The sequence below is a fragment of the Meles meles genome, chromosome 19 (assembly GCF_922984935.1).
Source record: "Meles meles chromosome 19, mMelMel3.1 paternal haplotype, whole genome shotgun sequence".
Taxonomy (NCBI): domain Eukaryota; kingdom Metazoa; phylum Chordata; class Mammalia; order Carnivora; family Mustelidae; genus Meles; species Meles meles.
In genome coordinates, this window is record NC_060084.1 from 55,910,499 (window position 1) to 55,929,701 (window position 19,203).

General features: G+C 56.2%; 1 protein-coding gene across 1 annotated transcript; it reads left to right on the forward strand.

Annotated features, from left to right (window-relative positions):
* The first annotated feature begins 861 nt into the window (after positions 1-861).
* Positions 862-18,253, forward strand: PRKCG (protein kinase C gamma). The gene is made up of 18 exons (XM_045988535.1): positions 862-1,329; positions 1,932-1,963; positions 2,929-3,011; positions 6,339-6,450; positions 6,600-6,731; positions 7,657-7,813; positions 8,516-8,650; positions 8,956-9,043; positions 9,310-9,339; positions 11,066-11,218; positions 11,535-11,723; positions 12,487-12,578; positions 12,663-12,725; positions 12,977-13,115; positions 14,111-14,191; positions 15,504-15,611; positions 16,859-16,999; positions 17,249-18,253. Exons 1-18 carry the CDS (start codon positions 1,160-1,162, stop codon positions 17,435-17,437), a joined length of 2,094 nt encoding a protein of 697 aa, XP_045844491.1. The 5' UTR covers positions 862-1,159; the 3' UTR covers positions 17,438-18,253.
* Positions 18,254-19,203: the final 950 nt, after the last annotated feature.

Here is a 19,203-nt window from a genome sequence, read left to right on the forward strand (position 1 = left end):
GGATGTATGAGACCAACGCCGCCGAGAGGCCGAGGGACCCTGATTCCCAGTGAGACAGACGCCACACAAAGAGCGACGCCAAGACCCGGAGAGGGTCACAGGATGGCCACGGGCATAGATGGAGACACAGAGCAAAACAGAGAAATAGAGGCAAGGGACAGAGACATGGGACAGGGAGCCAGGAACACTGGACAGGGACAGAGACACGGGACAGGGAGGCGGGAACACTGGGACAGGGACACAGGACAGGGAGCCCGGAACACAGGGACACAGGACAGGGAGCCAGCGACACTGGACAGGGACAGAGACACAGCACAGGGAGGCGGGAACACTGGGACAGGGACACAGGACAGGGAGCTAGCAACACTGGGACAGGGACACAGGACAGAGGCCTGGGAACACTGGACAGGGACCGAGACTGAGAGCCAGGGACAACCCCAGAGGGAGACAGGGACATACAAATTCACCCACAACCGAGAGAAATCAAGACTTAAAGAGCAGCAGAGAGAGCAGGTCTCCGCGTCCACCACTGGGTCCCCAGCACTGAATACAAAGTTTGTGTAATGAAGCAGAGTGACACCGTCAGAAACCCAGGGATCCGAGGGCAGTCTCAGCGGGCTCACGGGACCCACCCCGAGGTCCCAAGTGGGGAGAACGCCCGGCCCGGGCGACAGATGGAGGTGGAGGCAGGGCACTGCTCAGAGGATGCCCCCTCCCTCCAGCCAGCCCCCAGAGTGGGTGTGCGCACGTGTGTGTCGGGGGCAGGGCGTTTGTCCCGAGTCTCAGGGAGGGGGGGACGCCTTTAAGCTGAAGCCCCGCCCCTCGGTCGTCATGGCAACGCCTCCCCCCAGCCGGGGCTCCCACATTTCAGCAGGTGCCTGAGCCGGAGCTCCCGCCGCCGCCGCCGCCCTTGCCTCCGGCTCCTCCGCGTCCCTGCCCTCGGCTTTCCGCCCGGCCCGCCCGCTCCCCCTGGCGGAGCCGGCGCGCCCCAGGGTGCCGCTCCCTGCCCTGCGCTCCGCGCCTGGAGGTGCCTCGCCCCTCTCCTTTCCTCCTCGCAATCTCCCCGTGGCTCAGTGCTCTCCCGAGTCTCCGGCTCCTCGCCTTTCCACCTGTTTCCCCAGAAAGGCAGGATCCTGGTCCCTGCTACGTTCCTGGGGCCATGGCAGGCCTGGGCCCCGGCGGAGGCGATTCAGAGGGGGGACCCCGGCCCCTGTTTTGCAGAAAGGGGGCTTTGAGGCAGAAGGTGGTCCACGAAGTCAAGAGCCACAAGTTCACCGCCCGCTTCTTCAAGCAGCCAACCTTCTGCAGCCACTGCACCGACTTCATCTGGTGAGGGACGGGGCTGGGGGCTTGAGGGAAGATGGAAGGAGGGATGGAGACGCATGTCACCCCAGGCCCCTGATGGATGGAGAAGGAGAGGGCTGCAGCCCTGACTTCTGGTCCTAGGGTAGGAAGGGGCTGGTGACTGGACCCCTGAGTCTGAGGGAGGAGGGCCTGGGGGCCTGGACTCCTGGGTCTGAGGGAGGAGGGGCTGGGGGTCTGGACTCCTGGGTCTGAGGGAGGAGGGGCTGGGGGTCTGGACTCCTGGGTCTGAGGGAGGAGGGGCTGGGGGTCTGGACTCCTGGGTCTGAGGGAGGAGGGGCTGGGGGTCTGGACTCCTGGGTCTGAGGGAGGAGGGGCTGGGTCCTGGACTCCAGAGTCTGTGGGAGGAGGCAGCTGGGGGCCTGGACTCCTGGGTCTGAGGGAGGAGGCAGCTGGGGGCCTGGACTCCTGGGTCTGAGAGAAGAAAGGCTGAGGGCCAGAATTTCTGGGCACTAGAACAAGAGGCAGCTGGGGTCCTGCTCGTGGAGGGAGGAAGGCGCAGTAAAGCTGGCAGAGGTGGGAGGCCCCGTACCCTTTTCTGCACTGACCTCGGATCCTTGATCTTGCAGGGGGATTGGAAAACAGGGCCTGCAATGTCAAGGTAAGACCTGGGGACCTGGACTCCTGGGACCCTCAGAAGGGTGGAGGCTGGGACCCCACAGCCCAGGAGGCTTGACACACGTGTTCTTTGGTCCCCAGAGAGGCGCGGGGGAGCCCGGGGCCGGGGGTGTGGCAGAGACACAGCCTGCTGTGGGGAGGGAGCTCTGATGGTGGGGCCACCGCGGAGGTGGTGCTGGGGGCCCCTCCCTCGGCCGGCTCCAGGTGGGGACAGATATTTGGAGAATCTGTTGCCATGGCAACAGAGAGATTTGGAAAAGGGGAGCTGAAGGGGGGGGCTGGAGATTCGGAGTCAGAGCCCCCCCCCAAGCTGTTGTCGCCATGACAACACCAACAGTCCTAGGCAGGGGCAGGCCGGGTGGGGTCACCAATGGGCGGGTGGGGGCCGGGCGGGGCTGGCAGTTATGCGGGGCGGGAGAGGGGGGCGAGTCCTGAAGTACCAGCTGCTACTGTTGAGAACAGAGTGAGTCAGGGAGGGGGAGGCCTCCCGCGGCCCCCAGACTCACTTCTGCCCAAGTCGCTGCTCTCTCTGTGCTGTCGGAGGACATTTCTGTTTGCTCTCCTCAGCTTGCCTCTTTCCTTGCTTTCTTGCCTCACCTCGGTGGGCTTGTCTGTGGATGGGATCCTGTTTTCTCTCTGTGTCCCTGGGTCTCGGTCTTTCTCGGTCTGTCTCTGTGTCTCCCTCTGGCTGTGGGCACTGGGGTCTCTCTGCTCTGTGATGCTCTGTGTCTCTATTTCTGTCTTTGGGTTCAACCCCTGAATTTTCTATCTCCTGGTTTCCCTCCCCCACTCTATGTTGGGGTCTCTCCTTTGATTTTCTATTAAACTCTCTTGACTTTGGGGTCCCCTCTCTGTGGTTTTCCTTCCGTTGGAGTCTCTCTCTTTCTGATTTTCTGTCCATTGGGCTTTCTCTCTCTGTCTCTGTGTCTCTATGATTCTCACCTTCAGTCTGCAGCTTTGTGGTTCACCGACGATGCCACGAATTTGTGACCTTCGAGTGTCCAGGCGCTGGGAAGGGCCCCCAGACGGATGTGAGTGCCCGGACACCTGATTCTTCCTCCTTGGGCCGCGCCCCCGCCCTCACCCCCTCGGCGTCCGTCCCAATTTCTCCTGCTATTTTTAAGGCTGGGAGGGGAGGGGGGCTGGAGAGATAGGGGGAGCTAGTCTGGCCCAGATTCCCTGCCCTTGGCCTGGAAAGGGGAAATGAGAGGGGGTTGAGACAGCCTGGGGACACAGGTGGGGGACAGAGAAGAGGCAGTGGGGAAGGGACTGAAGATGAGCATTGGAGGGGGTGGGCTGTCATCCAAGGGTCAAGAGATTAAAAAAAACAGAGAGTGGAGGGACAGAGAGAGAGACAACCATTGATGCAGGCACAGAGGTAAGACAGAGAATCTCAGAAATGCAGAAAAAGATAGAGACCCAGAGAGAGTGAGACAGAAAAAGAGGAATAGAACAGAGACAGCAGCCCAGGAGGGAGGAAAGGGGGAGCCACAGGGACGAGAGAGACAGACAGAGACAAACTCAGAGAAGCAGAGCTGCAGACACCCAGAGACCCGTTAGAGTAAAAAATGGTAGATACGGAGAATGGTTTCTGAGATGCCAAGAGGGAGGCCCAGGGAGACCCTGCAGTGCACAGGCACGCACGCACATGCACACACATGCACAAAACCCCCAGGAGCACACACAGGTGCACATACAGATTCCCTCGTGTGCACACACACAGATCCACACCACCTCTGTCTCTCTCTCCCTCTGCTTCCCGTCCGGGGGATGGCAGGTGGGCTTCCAAGAACAGCCGATGCTGTGGTCCATTTCCGATCCCTCCTTCACTTTCTGTCTGGCCTTAGGGCTCTTCTCTCTGAGCCTCCATTTCCCCTCTGTCCAGTATGGCAGCCGCCAGCCACACCCAGCTAGCGGGAGGCGCCCTGGGGAGGGGCTGCCGGGACTGAGCAAGGGAAATCTAAATTCCATTTAATTTGAACTGATGGAAATTTAAATAGCTACGTGTCGTGAGTGGCTACCGGCTCGGACAGCATAAACCCCCACCTTCCCCGGCTTGTTTTGGTAGTCCAATGAAGCCAGGAGGATTGAGGGCCTAGCCCAGGGTTTGATAGGGTTCAAGCCCGCTTTATGATTAGCAGATGAAGAAAGGGACGGAATGAGGAGCTGGGACAGAGAGAGAGAAAAAGGGACAGAGAGCTCTCCAGAAGTCCATGGGACATTTTGCCAGCTGGTTAGGTGACGAAAGTTGAAGTTTATGTAGAGGAAGTGATGTCATAGCACATACATTGAGCACCACTGTCTACTAGCGGCCATGTATGTCACTGATTGGCCGCCTTGCCTGCCTGCCTGCACTCCCCGTGCGACTTCTGAATTGTCCAGGACTCACTGTGCGCACTCAGCAGGTGTCTTTCAGGCGGTCCAGGAATGAGTCCGCACAAAGCAGGAGGTGAGGTGTTGTCCCTGTCCCCATCTGAGTCGGAGCCCTGGGCTTGACTCCCAGTTCCCCCACATAGAGGTTCTCTGACCTTCCAAAAGTTGCTTTACTTCTCTGTACCTCTTGTTCTCATGTGCAAAATGGGGATGATGACCACGCCTACCTTACAGGATGGTTTTGAGAACTAAATGAGTCAAATGCTTGGGATGGTACCTGGCACCTGGCGAGAGATGACATATGGGTTATTATCCTTGTACAACAGTTGCTGTCACTGATGAAGAAACAGAGGAAGGGGTCTTCCTTACTTCACTCTTTTATTTTTTTCCTTCTCAATGCTTTGGCTCTTGTTGGCCGTCACATGGATCAAGGGCTAAAGAAGTGGGAAGGTCTTGGCGAGCTTGATTTCCATTTGGCCCCTTTCAGGGAGGCCTCGTGGCCCCATTTTATAGGAAGGAAGGCTGAGACTCTGCAACGGGCGGTGTTGTGGGGGGGCACAGAGCTGGGGAGTAGGCAGCGTCCAGTGGGGACGCAGCTCTGTGTACTTAGAGCTGCAGCTCTGTCTCCTTTTTGGTTGTGATTTCTTGAGAATGAGAACAGCTTACCTCCGTGGAGCAGTGGAGCTTGTGAGTCCGGCGCCCTGCTGAGAACTGACATAGTGCAGCACTTAGAGCGGCGGGCACCCTCTGAGTTAGGGTCAGCGGAAGATCTTTAGAGGCCCTGAGCATTGAAAGAGATCATCACACCCTACCCCCCAAGCGTCATTTAAAATAGGATCCCCGCTAAACTGCAAAAATAAATAAAAGCCCAAGAATATCCTGATATCAAGAATATCCTGAATTTTCACCCTAGCTCACGATGCATTCCTAGGAAAAGGCAGATACCAAATTACTGAACATTCAGATATTGCCAAGGGCAGGGAAGGAATGCTTTGTCGGTGCCCTAAATTCATGCTTAATTGGACTCTGGATTGGACACTGCTTCAAGATATGGACTGTTGATTTCCACTGGGCAGAAGTGGACCCTGAGGCTCTAAACTGGGCACTATCTTGCCCCAAATCACACAGCTGGTAAATGGCCCAGCTCTTATTTAAACCCAGGGCTCTGTGGACATGGCAATAAAATCATGGATAGTAACCACAGTAGCACAAACGGCAGTACTGAGCACAGAGAGCATGCCAGGCCCTGCTATGCACTTTACACTTAACCTACCTTCCTTCCTTCCTTTCTTTCTTCCTTTCAAATAATCTCTACACCCAATATGGAACTTGAACTCACACCCTCAAGATCAAGAGTTGCATGCTACGTCGACTGGGCCAGCCAGGCGCCCCTACACTTGGTCTTTCGTTAACTGAGAGGTCATATTGTCCATCTCACAAGGGGCTCAGAGAAGGCAGATCAACAGTGGGCAGAGCTTGACAGAGGCTGACAGTGAGCCATCTGGAGTTCGTCATGGCCGACACGTCCTTGGGGAGCATGTTTGGGGAGGTGGGGCGAGCGCAGGGACTATGGAACGTGAGAAGCCCCGCCTCCTTCAGGCTCTGCCCACATGCCACCTTGTCAGTGAAGCCTTCCCTCGCCAGTCTCTGCAAATTTCAGTCCCCGGCCCTGGCAATCCCCCTTCCTGCTTCCTTTTCCTCCGCAGCACCTGCTACCATCCATCATTGTTTTACTTATTCAGTGTTTATTTTATGTCCCCCCCACTAGAAAGTAAACTCCATGGGGGCAGAAGTTTTTCGTTGTTTGTCCGCAGCTGGTCCTGGCACCAAGAACAGTGCCCGGCACACAGGTGCTCCATAAATGCAGTAGAGTGAAGGGGGGCACAAGGCAGAGGAGGCAGAGTTCAAAGGGCTTCTCTCCCTGGGTCTAGGGCACCCCACTTCCCAGCTCCTGACCTGGTCTGATGCCTCCTCTCTGCCCCCAGGACCCCCGAAACAAGCACAAGTTCCGTCTGCACAGCTACAGCAGCCCCACATTCTGTGACCACTGCGGCTCCCTTCTCTACGGGCTGGTGCACCAGGGCATGAAATGCTCCTGTGAGTCTCTGCTTGGGGCTCCTGCCGGAACCTGGCGCTCCCGGGCCCCTTTCAGAGCGCAGTGTCTGGGTTTCTCTGGGTCGGGCTGGAGGATGGAGTCTGGAGTTGGGCGGCGGCCGGCCGCCCTACCTCCGGTTCTGTCCCCCCAGGCTGCGAGATGAACGTGCACCGGCGCTGTGTGCGCAGCGTGCCCTCTCTGTGCGGGGTGGACCACACGGAGCGCCGTGGGCGGCTGCAGCTAGAGATCCGAGCACCGACGGCAGATGAGATCCACGTCACAGGTGAAGCCGGGCTCCTGGGTCTGCTCCCGCCCTTCTACCCCAGGAGGAAGGACCCAAGGGGTTCAACTGCGCGGGGGGGGGGGGGGGGGGGCGCCCAACCCTCCAAGGAGGGCCACGCCCCCTGCGGGTCACGCCTACACTCCTGAGTGTGGCTGAGCACTGCCCCCGCCTCGCCAGTCTCTTCCAAATGCTCCTTCCAAGTTGACTCTTGAAACTTTCAGCTCCTTTTTATTTGTTTGAGATTTTATCTATTAGGGCGCCTGGGTGGCTCAGTCGGTTGGGCATCTGCCTTCCGCTCAGGTCATGATCTCAGGGTCCTGGGATGGAGGCCCACACCCAACCCTCTGCTCTGAGGGGAGTCTGCTTCTCCCTCTCCTTCTCTCTCAAACAAATAAATAAAATATTTTTAAAAAAATATTTATTTGAGAGAGAATGAGAAAGAGAGCACACAAGCAGGGAGAAGGACAGAGAGAGAGAGAGAAGCAGACTCCCTGCTAAGCAGGGAGCCCGATGTGGGGGCTCGAACTCCAGGCATGACCTGAAGGCAGATGGCAAACCGACTGAGCCACCCAGGTACCCTCTTTCAGCGCCTCTTAATGGCCACTCTAAATCAAGGCCCTTGAGAGGGAGGGAGGAGAGAGAACCTGATTCGGAGGGAGGTTTGGGATTACTATCGGTGATATGCCCAGTCCAGTGTCCTCATTCCTGGACCGCAGGGAGAAGGGGGCTCTGGGTCTGATTTCTGGGTCCCTGGCTGGGGAGAGGGCTTTAGGCCCTGTCTTCTGGATACTGGAACGGTAAGGCCAAAGACGCCTGGGTCCTGAGAAAGGTGGAGAGCTTGGATTTTTGATTGCCGACTGGGGAGACTTTGGGGCCTCTTCCTGGATCTGTAACCCTGTCTATCCTCCTTCACTTCTCCTCTCAGTTGGTGAGGCCCGTAACCTCATCCCAATGGATCCCAATGGTCTGTCGGATCCTTATGTGAAGCTGAAACTTATCCCAGACCCTCGGAACTTGACAAAACAGAAGACCCGGACGGTGAAAGCCACACTAAATCCCGTGTGGAATGAGACCTTTGTGTTGTGAGCCTCGGGTGCAGGGGATGCTGTGATGGCTGGTAGAGAAGGATCTGAGGGTCTTGGTGGCCCACAAGACCCCAGAGAGCAGATGGTGGGAGGTGTTAGGATAGAGGGAACCCAAGAAAAGGGCAGAGAAAGGTGGCGGGAGAGGGAATGGAGTGACTGACAGAGAGGGATGGAGTGACGGAAGCCAAGAGAGAGATCTGTGCATTTAATATCCATCAAAGTCCACAACTCTGGAGTGAGACAGATATGGAGGGTTCTGAAGAAGAGATGCAAACCCAAAGAGACACACGGACAGAATGCAGGGGGTGGGGTGTAAGCAGAGGGGTGGTGGGTGGGTGGCAGGAAGAGAAAGAGAAGCCAATTAACAGAAAGACAGAAGGACAGAGACCCAGAGGAAGGAGCGGCCACAGAGACTCAGGAGAGAAATCTGGAGAGAAAGGACAGGACGCGGGGATGGGAAGGAGCCAAGAATGTGGGAAGGAGGGAGAGAGGCTGAGTGCCGTCTGGATGTACTCTGCGTCCCGCTGTTGGGGAAAACGCCCTTGGGGAGGGTCCGAGATGATGGGACAGTTTAGGGAGCAGCAGGAGACCCCAGCTCACCCCAGAAGGACCTGTGTCCTCCTCCAGGACCAAGGACAGGGAAGCCGGGGAGTGGGGAGCGGGGTGCTGGACCCTCACTCCGCCCCACCCTTCCCGCAGCAACCTGAAGCCAGGGGACGTGGAGCGCCGGCTCAGCGTGGAGGTGTGGGACTGGGACCGGACTTCCCGCAACGACTTCATGGGTGCCATGTCCTTTGGGGTCTCGGAGCTGCTCAAGGCCCCGGTGGACGGCTGGTGAGGGTGGGGCAGGGTCGCAGCTGTGCCTCGGCCTCTGCGTCTAGGTCTGTGCGTGGTCTCTCTTCTCCGACCGCCGCCTCCTGCCTCCCTGCCCTTCTTTCTCCCTCCTCCCCTGTCCCCGCCCCCCCCAAGCCCCATCTCCCAGCATCCCATCTCTTTCTCCTTAGCTCACTCTTTCTCTCTCCATCTCTGTGTCTTTCTTTCTGCGTCTCTTTTCCCCCTCGGGCGCATCCCCCCAACCCTCAACCCCGCCCCCACCCCACCCCGCCTCCGGCCCGCTCTGGTCTCCGTCTGTGTGTCAGGTACAAGTTACTGAACCAGGAGGAGGGCGAATATTACAATGTGCCGGTGGCTGACGCTGACAACTGCAGCCTCCTCCAGAAGTTTGAGGTACTTGGACCCCCGCTTTCCCCAGTGGGGGTCCAGCCCCGCACACACAGTTCAGAGTGGCTGGGTGCCCAGGGGTCCTGGGACTACAATTCCCAGAAGGCCCTGGGGATCCTTCCGCTTTTCTAGGGGACTCTTGCCCCAGGGTATGATGGGAATTAGGGTGCCTATCCATTCCCATGGCTTGGGGGTTTGGAGTCCTCACACTCTGTTTTAGGGCAACCTCCTACCTCTCTGGGGCGTCTGACTCTGGCTTTCTTCTCCCCCAGGCCTGTAACTACCCCCTGGAACTGTATGAGGTGAGTAGAGCTCAGGCCTGGAATGGAGATAGTTTCATTCCTGTGGTCTGCTTGTCTCTTCCCACGTCTCCCTCCCCTGGTATCTGGCCGGGCACAGACTTGGCAGCCGGCGTGCTTGCTGAGTTAAACCTAGCACCTCAAAGGGGAACCTGACCCTTAAGCAAGTCCCACAGTGACAGATACTTAAATTCCAGGATGATGCACTGTATCAGAGGTGCCCCAGGCCATGGAGAAGCCTAGAGGAGGCACCAAGCCAGCCTGGGGTGTGGGGATGGCCAGGGAGAGACTTCCCTGAGGAGGCTACACCTGACCAGTCCTTGAGTTTTTGTTTATCACTGCGGCCTTCTCTCTTCCTTTCGTCTTCTCACTCTCTCACACCTGTTTCTTGAGGTGTTGCAGAAGCTAAAACCTGTTCTGGGGGTAGAATCAGTCCATTCCCTGGGGGCCTCCAACTTCAAAGTAGGAGAAAGTTACATAGAGAAACATCCGCCAGGAAGGAAGGCCCTAGCCTCAGGCCCTGGGGAAGCACAGCCTGGGAGAGCCAGAGACAGCTTCCTAGCGGGGTGGTGAATCCAGCCGGAAGTGTAGGAATTTCCAGGCACAGGAGGGGGAGACTAGATTTCCAGGCTGAAAGATGGAAAACCTTCCAGGCAGAGGGAAGAGCAGGCACAAAGGCCCTGTGGTAGAAGCAGGCTGGGAGTAGTACAGCAAGGAGGACAGCGGGGCTGAAGGGGGACAGGGTGTGGAAAGTAGGAAATTAAATCAGATAGGGAAGGGGTGTGACTTGTCATTGCTGGAAGGATTGTAGCTTTTAAACTGGGTGAGACAGGGTGGGAGCATGGGAGCATCAAAGGTGGCGGGAGGTGGTTTCCGTCGAGCAGGACAAGGCTCTGTGTGGAGAGTAGAAATAGAGGCAGAGGGGGAAGCGGGGAGGAGGCTCTGTGGAGACTCGGGTGGGAAGAGCTGGAAGCCGTGGTGGGAAAGGTGTTCGGACACTGGGTGTGCTCTCAAGGTTGCACAATAGGAAATGCACGCGCGTCCTGGAAGCCCTTCATCCATTCAGTGCCCTCTGTGCTGGGCGATGCTGAAGACACAAAAAGGAGGGAGACAGTCTCTGGCTTTCATGGATTTTGAATTCTGGCTCTGCTTTTTTTTTTTTTTTTTTTGGATATTTTAGACTTTATTTTCTAATGCAAATAACAACTCCAATTGTTATGCCCACATTCTTTGCATTACAGAGAAAATGATATAAAAAATGGTGATACACTTGTTTTAGATCAATGAAAAGCTGGCTCTGCTTTTTAATTGGTATGACATTGGGCAAGTTATTTGATATCTCTGTGCCAATTTCCTCTTCTCAAAGTGGGGGTGGGGTAGGGGCACCTGGTGGGCTCTGTCAGTGGAGTGTGAGACACTTGATCTTGAGGTTGTGAGTTTGAGCCCCATGATGGGTGTAGAGATTACTTAACAAATAAAAAATAAAATGGGGGGGTTGCTAATCTAATGGCATATAGTAATCTGTCTAAGTGTTATTTGAATGATCAGCCCTCCAGGCTGTGGAAAATCAGTGCAAGGTCTTATGCCAAGAGGTGGAGAGGGGGCAGAGACAACTTTCTTTTTCTATCTCTCCCTATCCCTTTCGTTCTTGGATGCTGTCTCTCTCAGGGGCATCTCCTTATCCCCACCTGGAGTCTGACTACCTCTGGGTCTCTCCCGTTTCTCACAGCGCGTGCGGATGGGTCCCTCTTCCTCTCCCATCCCTTCCCCATCCCCCAGTCCCACCGACTCCAAGCGCTGTTTCTTTGGGACGAGCCCCGGACGTCTCCACATCTCTGACTTCAGCTTCCTCATGGTTCTAGGAAAAGGCAGTTTTGGGAAGGTTGGACTCCTGGGGTTCTGGGGGGAAAGGGGAGGATGTCTGGGGAGACGTCAGATTCTGGTCTTTGGGGAGGGACACTAGGAAACTGGAAAGGGGGCTTGATGGGACCCCTGAGTGCCCCTGAGAGGTCGGGCATAAAGACTGGGATGCTTTCAGGAGGGAGTGCTGGGCAAAACCAGGGTACCCTGTCCCCTGAGAGAGAGAGAGGAAGGACTGGGGATTCCCTTTCTCTGTGTCCCTGAAGGGCAGGGGCAGGAATCTGCATGTCTGGGTTCCTTCCCAAGATGGACTGGGCCTTTTGGAACTCTGTCCCTAGGTGATGCTGGCTGAGCGCAGGGGCTCTGATGAGCTCTATGCCATCAAGATCCTGAAGAAAGACGTGATTGTCCAGGACGACGACGTGGACTGCACCCTTGTGGAGAAGCGAGTGCTGGCCCTGGGGGGCCGAGGCCCGGGGGGCCGGCCCCACTTTCTCACCCAGCTGCACTCCACCTTCCAGACCCCGGTAAGAAAGGAGGAGTCTGGATTCTGAGATTCTCAGAATCTCCGGGATTCTGAGACTACGGCGACGCCAGGAACCTTCCGCTCGCTGACTGGGCGTGGCCAGAGGGCTGGGGGCCTGGTGGGCGTGGCCTGCACCCGCGGGGGGGGGGGGGGTGTCTTGGGTGGGTGTGGTCTGAGCCAAGGAGTTTTGAGCGCAGGGAGTGCTGGAGGAGAATGACCTCCGAGGGGCTGCCAGCAGCTGGCTCCCTGGAACGAGGTCGTCCCATCGGATTCTGAGGGAAGGTCTCCTGAGGGAAGGTCTCAGACACGGGGCGCGCCCACAGATCATGGGGTGGGGCAGGGAATGAGAACCGCGGGAGGTTGGAGAGGGCGTGACTCCTTCAAGAAGCTCTGGATAAACGTAGCCAGCTTCTTGGCTTTCGAGAAACGTTATCGTGCATTGCAAGCCGGGCCCGAAACACAGCTGGTTCCTCAACAGATGGTTGGGGTCGCGTTTGCGCGAGGAGGTGCGCGGAGAGGCGGCGACGCCCCTGGGATTTCCGGGGAATGACGGGCCTGGGTCTCCATTCGCAGAGGGCGGGGCCGGCTGGGAGTGGCAGGTGGAGGGGCAGGTGGAGATTCTGGGGGGCAGGCTTGAGTCCTCGGACCGCCCAGCCGCTCTGGGTTTCTGACGCAAGTTTGTCTGGAGTGGGCGGGAATGGACCCGTCCTACCCCCTGGGCCGCATGTCCCCTCCTCTGAGCCACACCCCCCCGCCCGCCCCAGGATCGCCTGTATTTCGTGATGGAGTATGTCACCGGGGGCGACTTGATGTACCACATTCAGCAGCTGGGCAAGTTTAAGGAGCCCCATGCCGCGTGAGTCTTGGCCAAGAGACGAGGAGGGGTGGGGGGGGAGAGGGCCCCAGCCTTTGACCTCTGGCTCCCCGCCCCCTCCTCCAGGTTCTACGCAGCAGAAATCGCCATCGGCCTTTTCTTCCTTCACAATCAGGGCATCATCTACCGGTGAGCGGTCCGGCCTTTCACTGGAGGCCAGCAGGTCCCTAAGAGGGAAAGGGATCCAGCGGGCGGCTCCAGGGGCACCTGGCTGCCCAGTGGGTAGAGCAAGCGACTAGTGATCTCGCAGTCGGTCGTGAGTTCAAGTCCCACCTTGGGCGAAGAGCTTACTTTAAAAGAAAACACACAAACACTTGCCGCTGGGATTCTGGGACTCCACCCTTCCCTCAACTCCTCTCTGTCCTGCCTCCCACACCCAGGGACCTGAAACTAGACAACGTCATGCTGGATGCTGAAGGACACATCAAAATCACTGACTTCGGCATGTGTAAGGAGAACGTCTTCCCAGGGACCACAACCCGCACCTTCTGCGGGACCCCAGACTACATAGCCCCTGAGGTAACCTCTGTCTGCTGCTCTTGCTGTCCTCCAAGTTTGCCAGCCGGGGGTGGCTGGTTGTTTAACACTCAGAATGGGGGTCCTGACCCTGAGGTCCTTACCTGAGTCTTGGGGGGACTAGCAGCAAGCAACACAGAGGGGCCTGTGTGCCCCGCATTCCCAGTGGGCAGAGCTGGGTCTCTGAGCTGGCAATGTGGGCGGCCAGGCAGGTGAGTGTGCTAACAGAGTGGGACCCGCTCGGCTCCTAAGAATTCTCAGAGAGCAGGCCCTGATACAGGACTATTCTAGACTATTCTAGAGGGTGGAGACAACTTCCAGTGTACTCTGAGTGGGTGGGGACCATCCCCCCAGAGCCCTGAGCTGTCCTCTGAATATTTCACATCGGGAGAGTATACTCTGATCTGTTAAGGGACTGGAGCTAATGATCTGACCATGTATAAGGAGATAGAGGGTCCTGACTTTTCTTAGTTGAGGGAGGAAGTGGTGTTGGTGGTGCCGTTCTTAATCTCTCAGGGTGATTCAGTGCTAATGCCCAGGTAATCAGTGTCGATGCTTTCAGAACTTGTGGAGATTTTGAAAAACACACACATATTTCTGACTGACCTATCGAGGCTGGAATTCTTAGGGCTAGGAACAGCCTTCTGATGAATCATAAGTGCATCAGATTTAAAACTCTCTGGTCTCTGAAATTTAGCCCTTCTTTACCCTCTCTGTAAGGAGAAGGTCTGGTTACCTAAATATTCTAGCTGGTTGGAACTTTTGACTTGGTCCTTAGGTAGTCTTTATTTTGGGGATCAAAGGAATGTTCTAAGTAGGTAAATTTTATATCTGAATTTTCCAAAAAGATGGAGCTCTGGCCTAAGTGTTCTGAGTGGGAAGAGTTTGTGTTGAAAACACTTAACGTGGGTAAGGTTCCCAGGGGGTGAGGCCAAAAAGGGTCTTGGGCTTCTTGAAGCCCAAACCATGATTCCTTGATGCCCACCCTTCCTCACCAGATCATTGCCTACCAGCCCTATGGGAAGTCTGTGGATTGGTGGTCCTTTGGGGTTCTGCTGTATGAGATGCTGGCAGGACAGGTAAGGGAATCCGGGGGGGGGGGGGAGGCTGGCTTGGCTAAAGGCAGCACCACGTGGGCTGGCCTCCTGTCACACAGCCTTTATCTCAAAGAGCAGGTTAGGAAGGGATGTCTGCGGACTGAGGAGGGGTGCTAAGCCAGGGAGTGTCCTGCCTGGATAGTGCTGTCCTTGGTGCTGAATCATTATTTTCCCACAGGCCAGAGGTTCTTGAAACTTTCTTGGTGCCAAGGACCCCTTCTCAGAACAAAGTGTTTAAATACATGAAATAAAATAATAGGATTACAAAGGAAACCAACCACATTGAAATGGCTGTCAAAACAAAAATTTTAATTTAACAGTTCAGCCAGCTAAATAAATTTAATTTAAAAGTATACAGTTAGGTAAATATTAAGCACTGGGATGTGGACACGTATGTGATTTCCTGTTAATGAACTAAATAGTATTATCTCACAGTGACGGGAAATAACCAGGAAGGTCTACCAGTAATCTTGAAGTTGAGATGACTTAATATTATGAGAAATCTGCAAATCTAACATGCTAAGAAAATATCTGTGATTTCTGTTGGTGATGAAGTCACAAGTACTACATTATGGTTTTTGCCACATTTGTATGGGAATGCTAAATTTCAGTTAGAGATTTTTTAAAAATAAGGATGTACTTTTTTCCCTGTTCAAGCTCATGGACCCCCTCAGTTGTATAAACAGACTTCCTAGACCTCACTTGAAGAATCCTTGCCTTGGGAGGCACCTGGGTGGCTCTTTTGGTTAAGCATCTGACTCTTGATTTCAGCTCAGATCATGATCTCAGGGTCCTGAGATCAAGTCCTGTGTTGGGCTTGGGTTTCTCTCCCTCACTCTCTCTCCCTGCTCCTCACTCCTCCCCTGCCCTGCTCCTGCAGGCTCTTAAAAATAAAAAGAGAAAGAAAAAGAAGGAAAGAAAGAAAGAAAAGAATCCTTCCCTTGGTTTTGCTTTTCCTAATCCCAGAAGACTGGAAGAAACTCATTCAATCCAGAGAATGCTTTTAGGTTTTTTTACCTGCATTTTTTGTCTCTCTTCTATTTAAGTGACATATTGTCTAATTACTGATTTGCATAGCAGAGAAAGACAGAACAGCAAGGAGGTGCAGAGAGCTGGTGCATCTGAGATAGGAAAGCAGAGAGTCTGAGAGCAAAGAGAAATCTTTGGTCGCTTGGTCCAATTTTTCCCTAGGATGTTGGAGGGAGGTGTTCGTGTTCATGCTGGGTGATGAGGGTGTGGAAGTTGGGAAGGGCCAGTTTGTCAAGTCTCTGACTCTATGCCTTTATTTTCTCAGCCCCCTTTTGATGGGGAGGATGAGGAAGAGCTGTTTCAGGCCATCATGGAACAAACTGTCACTTACCCCAAGTCGCTTTCCCGAGAAGCCGTGGCAATCTGCAAGGGGGTGAGAGTCCCCTGACCCCCAGAGTCTCCAGACAACCCCTGTGCCCCACCACCACCATCCTGGGCTTCCCATACGGTGGCTCTGTGCTCATTAGAGAAAGGCTCCCACCCCTGAAGTTACTGCCCTTCCATCAGCTGGAAAAATTTGTATCATACAGAGATGTCATTAGAACACTGATGGACTGCCCTGCTGTCACCTCCAGCCCAAGGATGGCCTCTAGCCTCCTCCCCTCCACAGCACCCCTCCCACCTGCAGGCAGTGCTGGAAGGCCAGGGCCTTCCTCTCCAGAACTGGGTGGGTCAGGTGAACCTAACTCTTGCCACTTCTCTTCCTGTGGGATCTTGGGCCAGCCACCCAAACTCCGGGAGCCTGCCTCCTCTCCCGGGGTTATGGAGTTAGTGCAGGAGAAAGAGCCTAGCCCGTGGCAGCTTTTCAACAAGCATTAGCACCCTTCTGCTTCCGGCTCCTGTCTCCATTCTCTCTGACCGTCACTCTCCGGCTTCTGTCTCCTACCTCTGCCTCTATCTACATCTGATGGGGCTTCCTGTGTCTCCACCTTTTCTCTGTGTCCCTGGGGATCTCCGTTGACCTCTCGCTTCCTTGTGCCCCTCTCTCTGGGTGTCTATTTCCCTCTCACCCCCAACTCCCAAACACACATGCTCTGAATCTCTGTCCTCTTTCTGGAACTCTCCTCCTCTCTTTCTGAGTCTCTGCCTTCATATTGTGTCTTTTCCCTTCTCTCTGGGGCTTTGTCCGCTGAATCTCCATCCTGTCTTATCTCCCACATTCTCTGGGTCTCTGCCGGTCCCCTGGGTCTCTATCTCCCCCTCTTGGGCTCTCTATTCCCCCTTTGCTCTGGGTCTCCAACCGCTCTCTCCCTCTCCCTCCCATCACCTCTCCCTTTTCCTCTCCTCCTCTCTTTCCCTCCAACTTCTCTTTCGGGGATTCTTTGCTGTGCCCTTCCTCTTTCTGGGTTTCTTGCCCCTCATACCTTGATGCCATGATTTTTCTCTTTCTCTGTCTGTCCCCGGGTCTTTGGGTTTGGAGTTCATCTATCTCGTTCTCATTTACTCTCCACCATTTCTCTTTCCCCCACCCCACCCCCCACTCTGTTGTCCCTTGCTCTCCTCTCTCTGGGTCTCTATGCTGTGTTTCTGTTCTTCTGTTTTTGTCTTTCTCTCTTGCCCGTTCTCTGTGCCTCCCTGTCTGGGACTCTGTCTGTCTGTCTGTCTCTGTGTTTCCCACAGTTCCTAACTAAGCACCCAGCGAAACGCCTGGGCTCAGGGCCCGACGGGGAGCCCGCCATCCGTGCTCATGGCTTTTTCCGCTGGATGGACTGGGAGCGCCTGGAACGGCTGGAGATCGCGCCTCCCTTCAGACCCCGTCCGGTCAGCCACGTTGCGGGAACATTCTTGGTCCTTCGGGTTGGAGGGGGGTGGGGTGGTACCCAAGAGCTCCAGTTCCTAAATGTGGAGGTGGGGTGGGGGTCCCTCTGTGGAGACGCCCTCACGGGATATGCAGAGGCCGTGAAGGATGTGCAGAGGTTCCAAGCGAGACAAGAGATGGACGGAGGGGACCCGGAGGGACACCCAAGGAGCGGAGAGAATTTCATCTTTCCCTCCCTGTGCTCCCCCCAGTGTGGACGCAGCGGCGAGAACTTCGACAAATTCTTCACGCGGGCGGCGCCCGCGCTGACCCCGCCGGACCGCCTAGTTTTGGCCAGCATCGACCAGGCCGACTTCCAAGGCTTCACCTACGTGAACCCGGATTTCGTGCACCCTGACGCCCGCAGCCCCGTCAGCCCACCGCCTGTGCCAGTCATGTAATCTCTCCTGTCGCCACTAGGTGTCCCCATCGCTCCCTCCCCGGGCCGGCCTTAGCCTCCTGTTCACCCCCTTCCGACTCTAGATCTGCTCCCCAGCATTCTAGCCTCTGCCCTGTGGGGGCCAGGCGCCCCTCCCCAGCGCTCCTGGCATTCTAACCTCCGTACAGCCTCTAGAGCCGCACCGCGTTCTAGATTCTGCTGTGCTGAGCCCTGGGTTCTCCCGCACCTCAGTGTTCGGGACTCTGCTCCACCAGGTTCCAGAACGGCCACCACTCTCCCAGTTCCACGGGGTTCTAGGCTCCATTTCGGTAGAATCTGTGCCTCTCGTTTTTCTTTTTCTTTTCTCTTCTTTTCCTTCTTCCTTTCTTTTTCTTTTTCTTTTATTTATTTGTTTATTTATTTTCCTTTCTGGGAAATAGTCTCAAGGGGTGGGCTATGCCAGACTTGGATTCCAGAATAACCCCCCACCTCTGAACTCCCCCAGCCCATTCTGGAGTAAGTGGGAGGCTGTGCCCCCATGCTCCAGTGCTCCTCTTCTACACTCTAGGGATTCCTGGGATGTGTGAAGGATTCTTACCCGAGCTGTTCTCAATCAGCTTTTGTTCTAGACGCCCCCACCCTAAACCCATCACTGCTCGCCTGCCAGGTGCATGGCTCCAGTCCTGCTCGGAACCCCTCCTCCCTCCTGCTCTGCCCCCGCCCCACGCCGTGCCTGCCACTCTCCGGGACTCTCTCCTCCTCCCGCGCCCACTCTTCTCTTTGGCTCTCCCACCCGGCCACAGCTGCCGGAGAATAAATTTGGGATGCTGATGCTGAAGTGTTTGGATGTTTTCTTCTAAGCGCGCAGAATGAAGGGGGTGTGGAAGTGGGCCGGTGACTGTACATGGAAACACACACACAGAGGCTGGGGGGCGGGGCAGCAGAGAGCGAGGGAAAGCACAGAGACCTGGAAAGTGGGGAGAAGGTAGCCACAGCGCCAGAGAGAAAGAGCAGAGGCAGGGCGTGGGGGAGGCGTGAGTGCCGCCGCGAGAACCCAAGTGGGCACGTGCGCAAAGAGGTAGAGATGGACACACAGACCACGGGGAGTGTCAGGGAGAGACCCCCGGCCCAGAGACACAGGCATGCACCTACTCACCGAGAGCCACACACAAGCTCCCAGACCCACACTGAGACCCAGAGAATGGGGCGGGGTTGGGTGCAGTCCTGAGAGGGGAGATGAAAGGCTGGCCTCCTATTGAGAGACCTGGAGACTCCACGACGGAGAAACCCGACAAGCAGAGCCCGCGCGAACTTAAGAGTCAGCCAGCGAGCCGGAAGACGGGCCTCTCTGCCTTGACCCAGTTGCGGGCTTGGGGGTGGGGGGTGTGTGCGCAAAGAACGGTCCCAACAGACTACAGTTCCCAGCAGACACCGCGGCGGACCCTCCCCGCCCCCAAGTGCGGCCCCCCACCGCCAGGGCTGATGGAAAATGTAGTCCCGGACCGGGCTGGCCAGTTGAATGGTGTGTCTGTGTCTGTGTGTTTGGAGGGGACTGAGCCCCAAAGCTTCTCAGGCTCCCTCGGAGAGCCCCGGCATCTCTTCGTCTCTGCAGGCTCTTGGGTTCCCGGGACTCAGCCCAGTTGGATGCTGGGGCTCCCCTTGGATCCCCCAGCACCGTAGCAGTAACCTCCGTGCTCTGCCCGCCGCCCCCAGCCCCCGCTCCGACCCTCGGCGGGCGGCCTGCCCCTTTAAGAGTGGCCCCGCTGACATCACGGCGGGGGGGGGGGG

Excerpts from the sequence above, each read along its gene's own strand:
- PRKCG (XM_045988535.1), top strand. The coding sequence starts at position 1,160 with ATGGCAGGCCTGGGCCCCGGCGGAGGCGATTCAGAGGGGGGACCCCGG. Across the intron at positions 1,330-1,931 it reads CACTGCACCGACTTCATCTG|GGGGATTGGAAAACAGGGCC; the intron begins GTGAGGGACGGG and ends TTGATCTTGCAG. Across the intron at positions 9,340-11,065 it reads ACCCCCTGGAACTGTATGAG|CGCGTGCGGATGGGTCCCTC; the intron begins GTGAGTAGAGCT and ends CGTTTCTCACAG.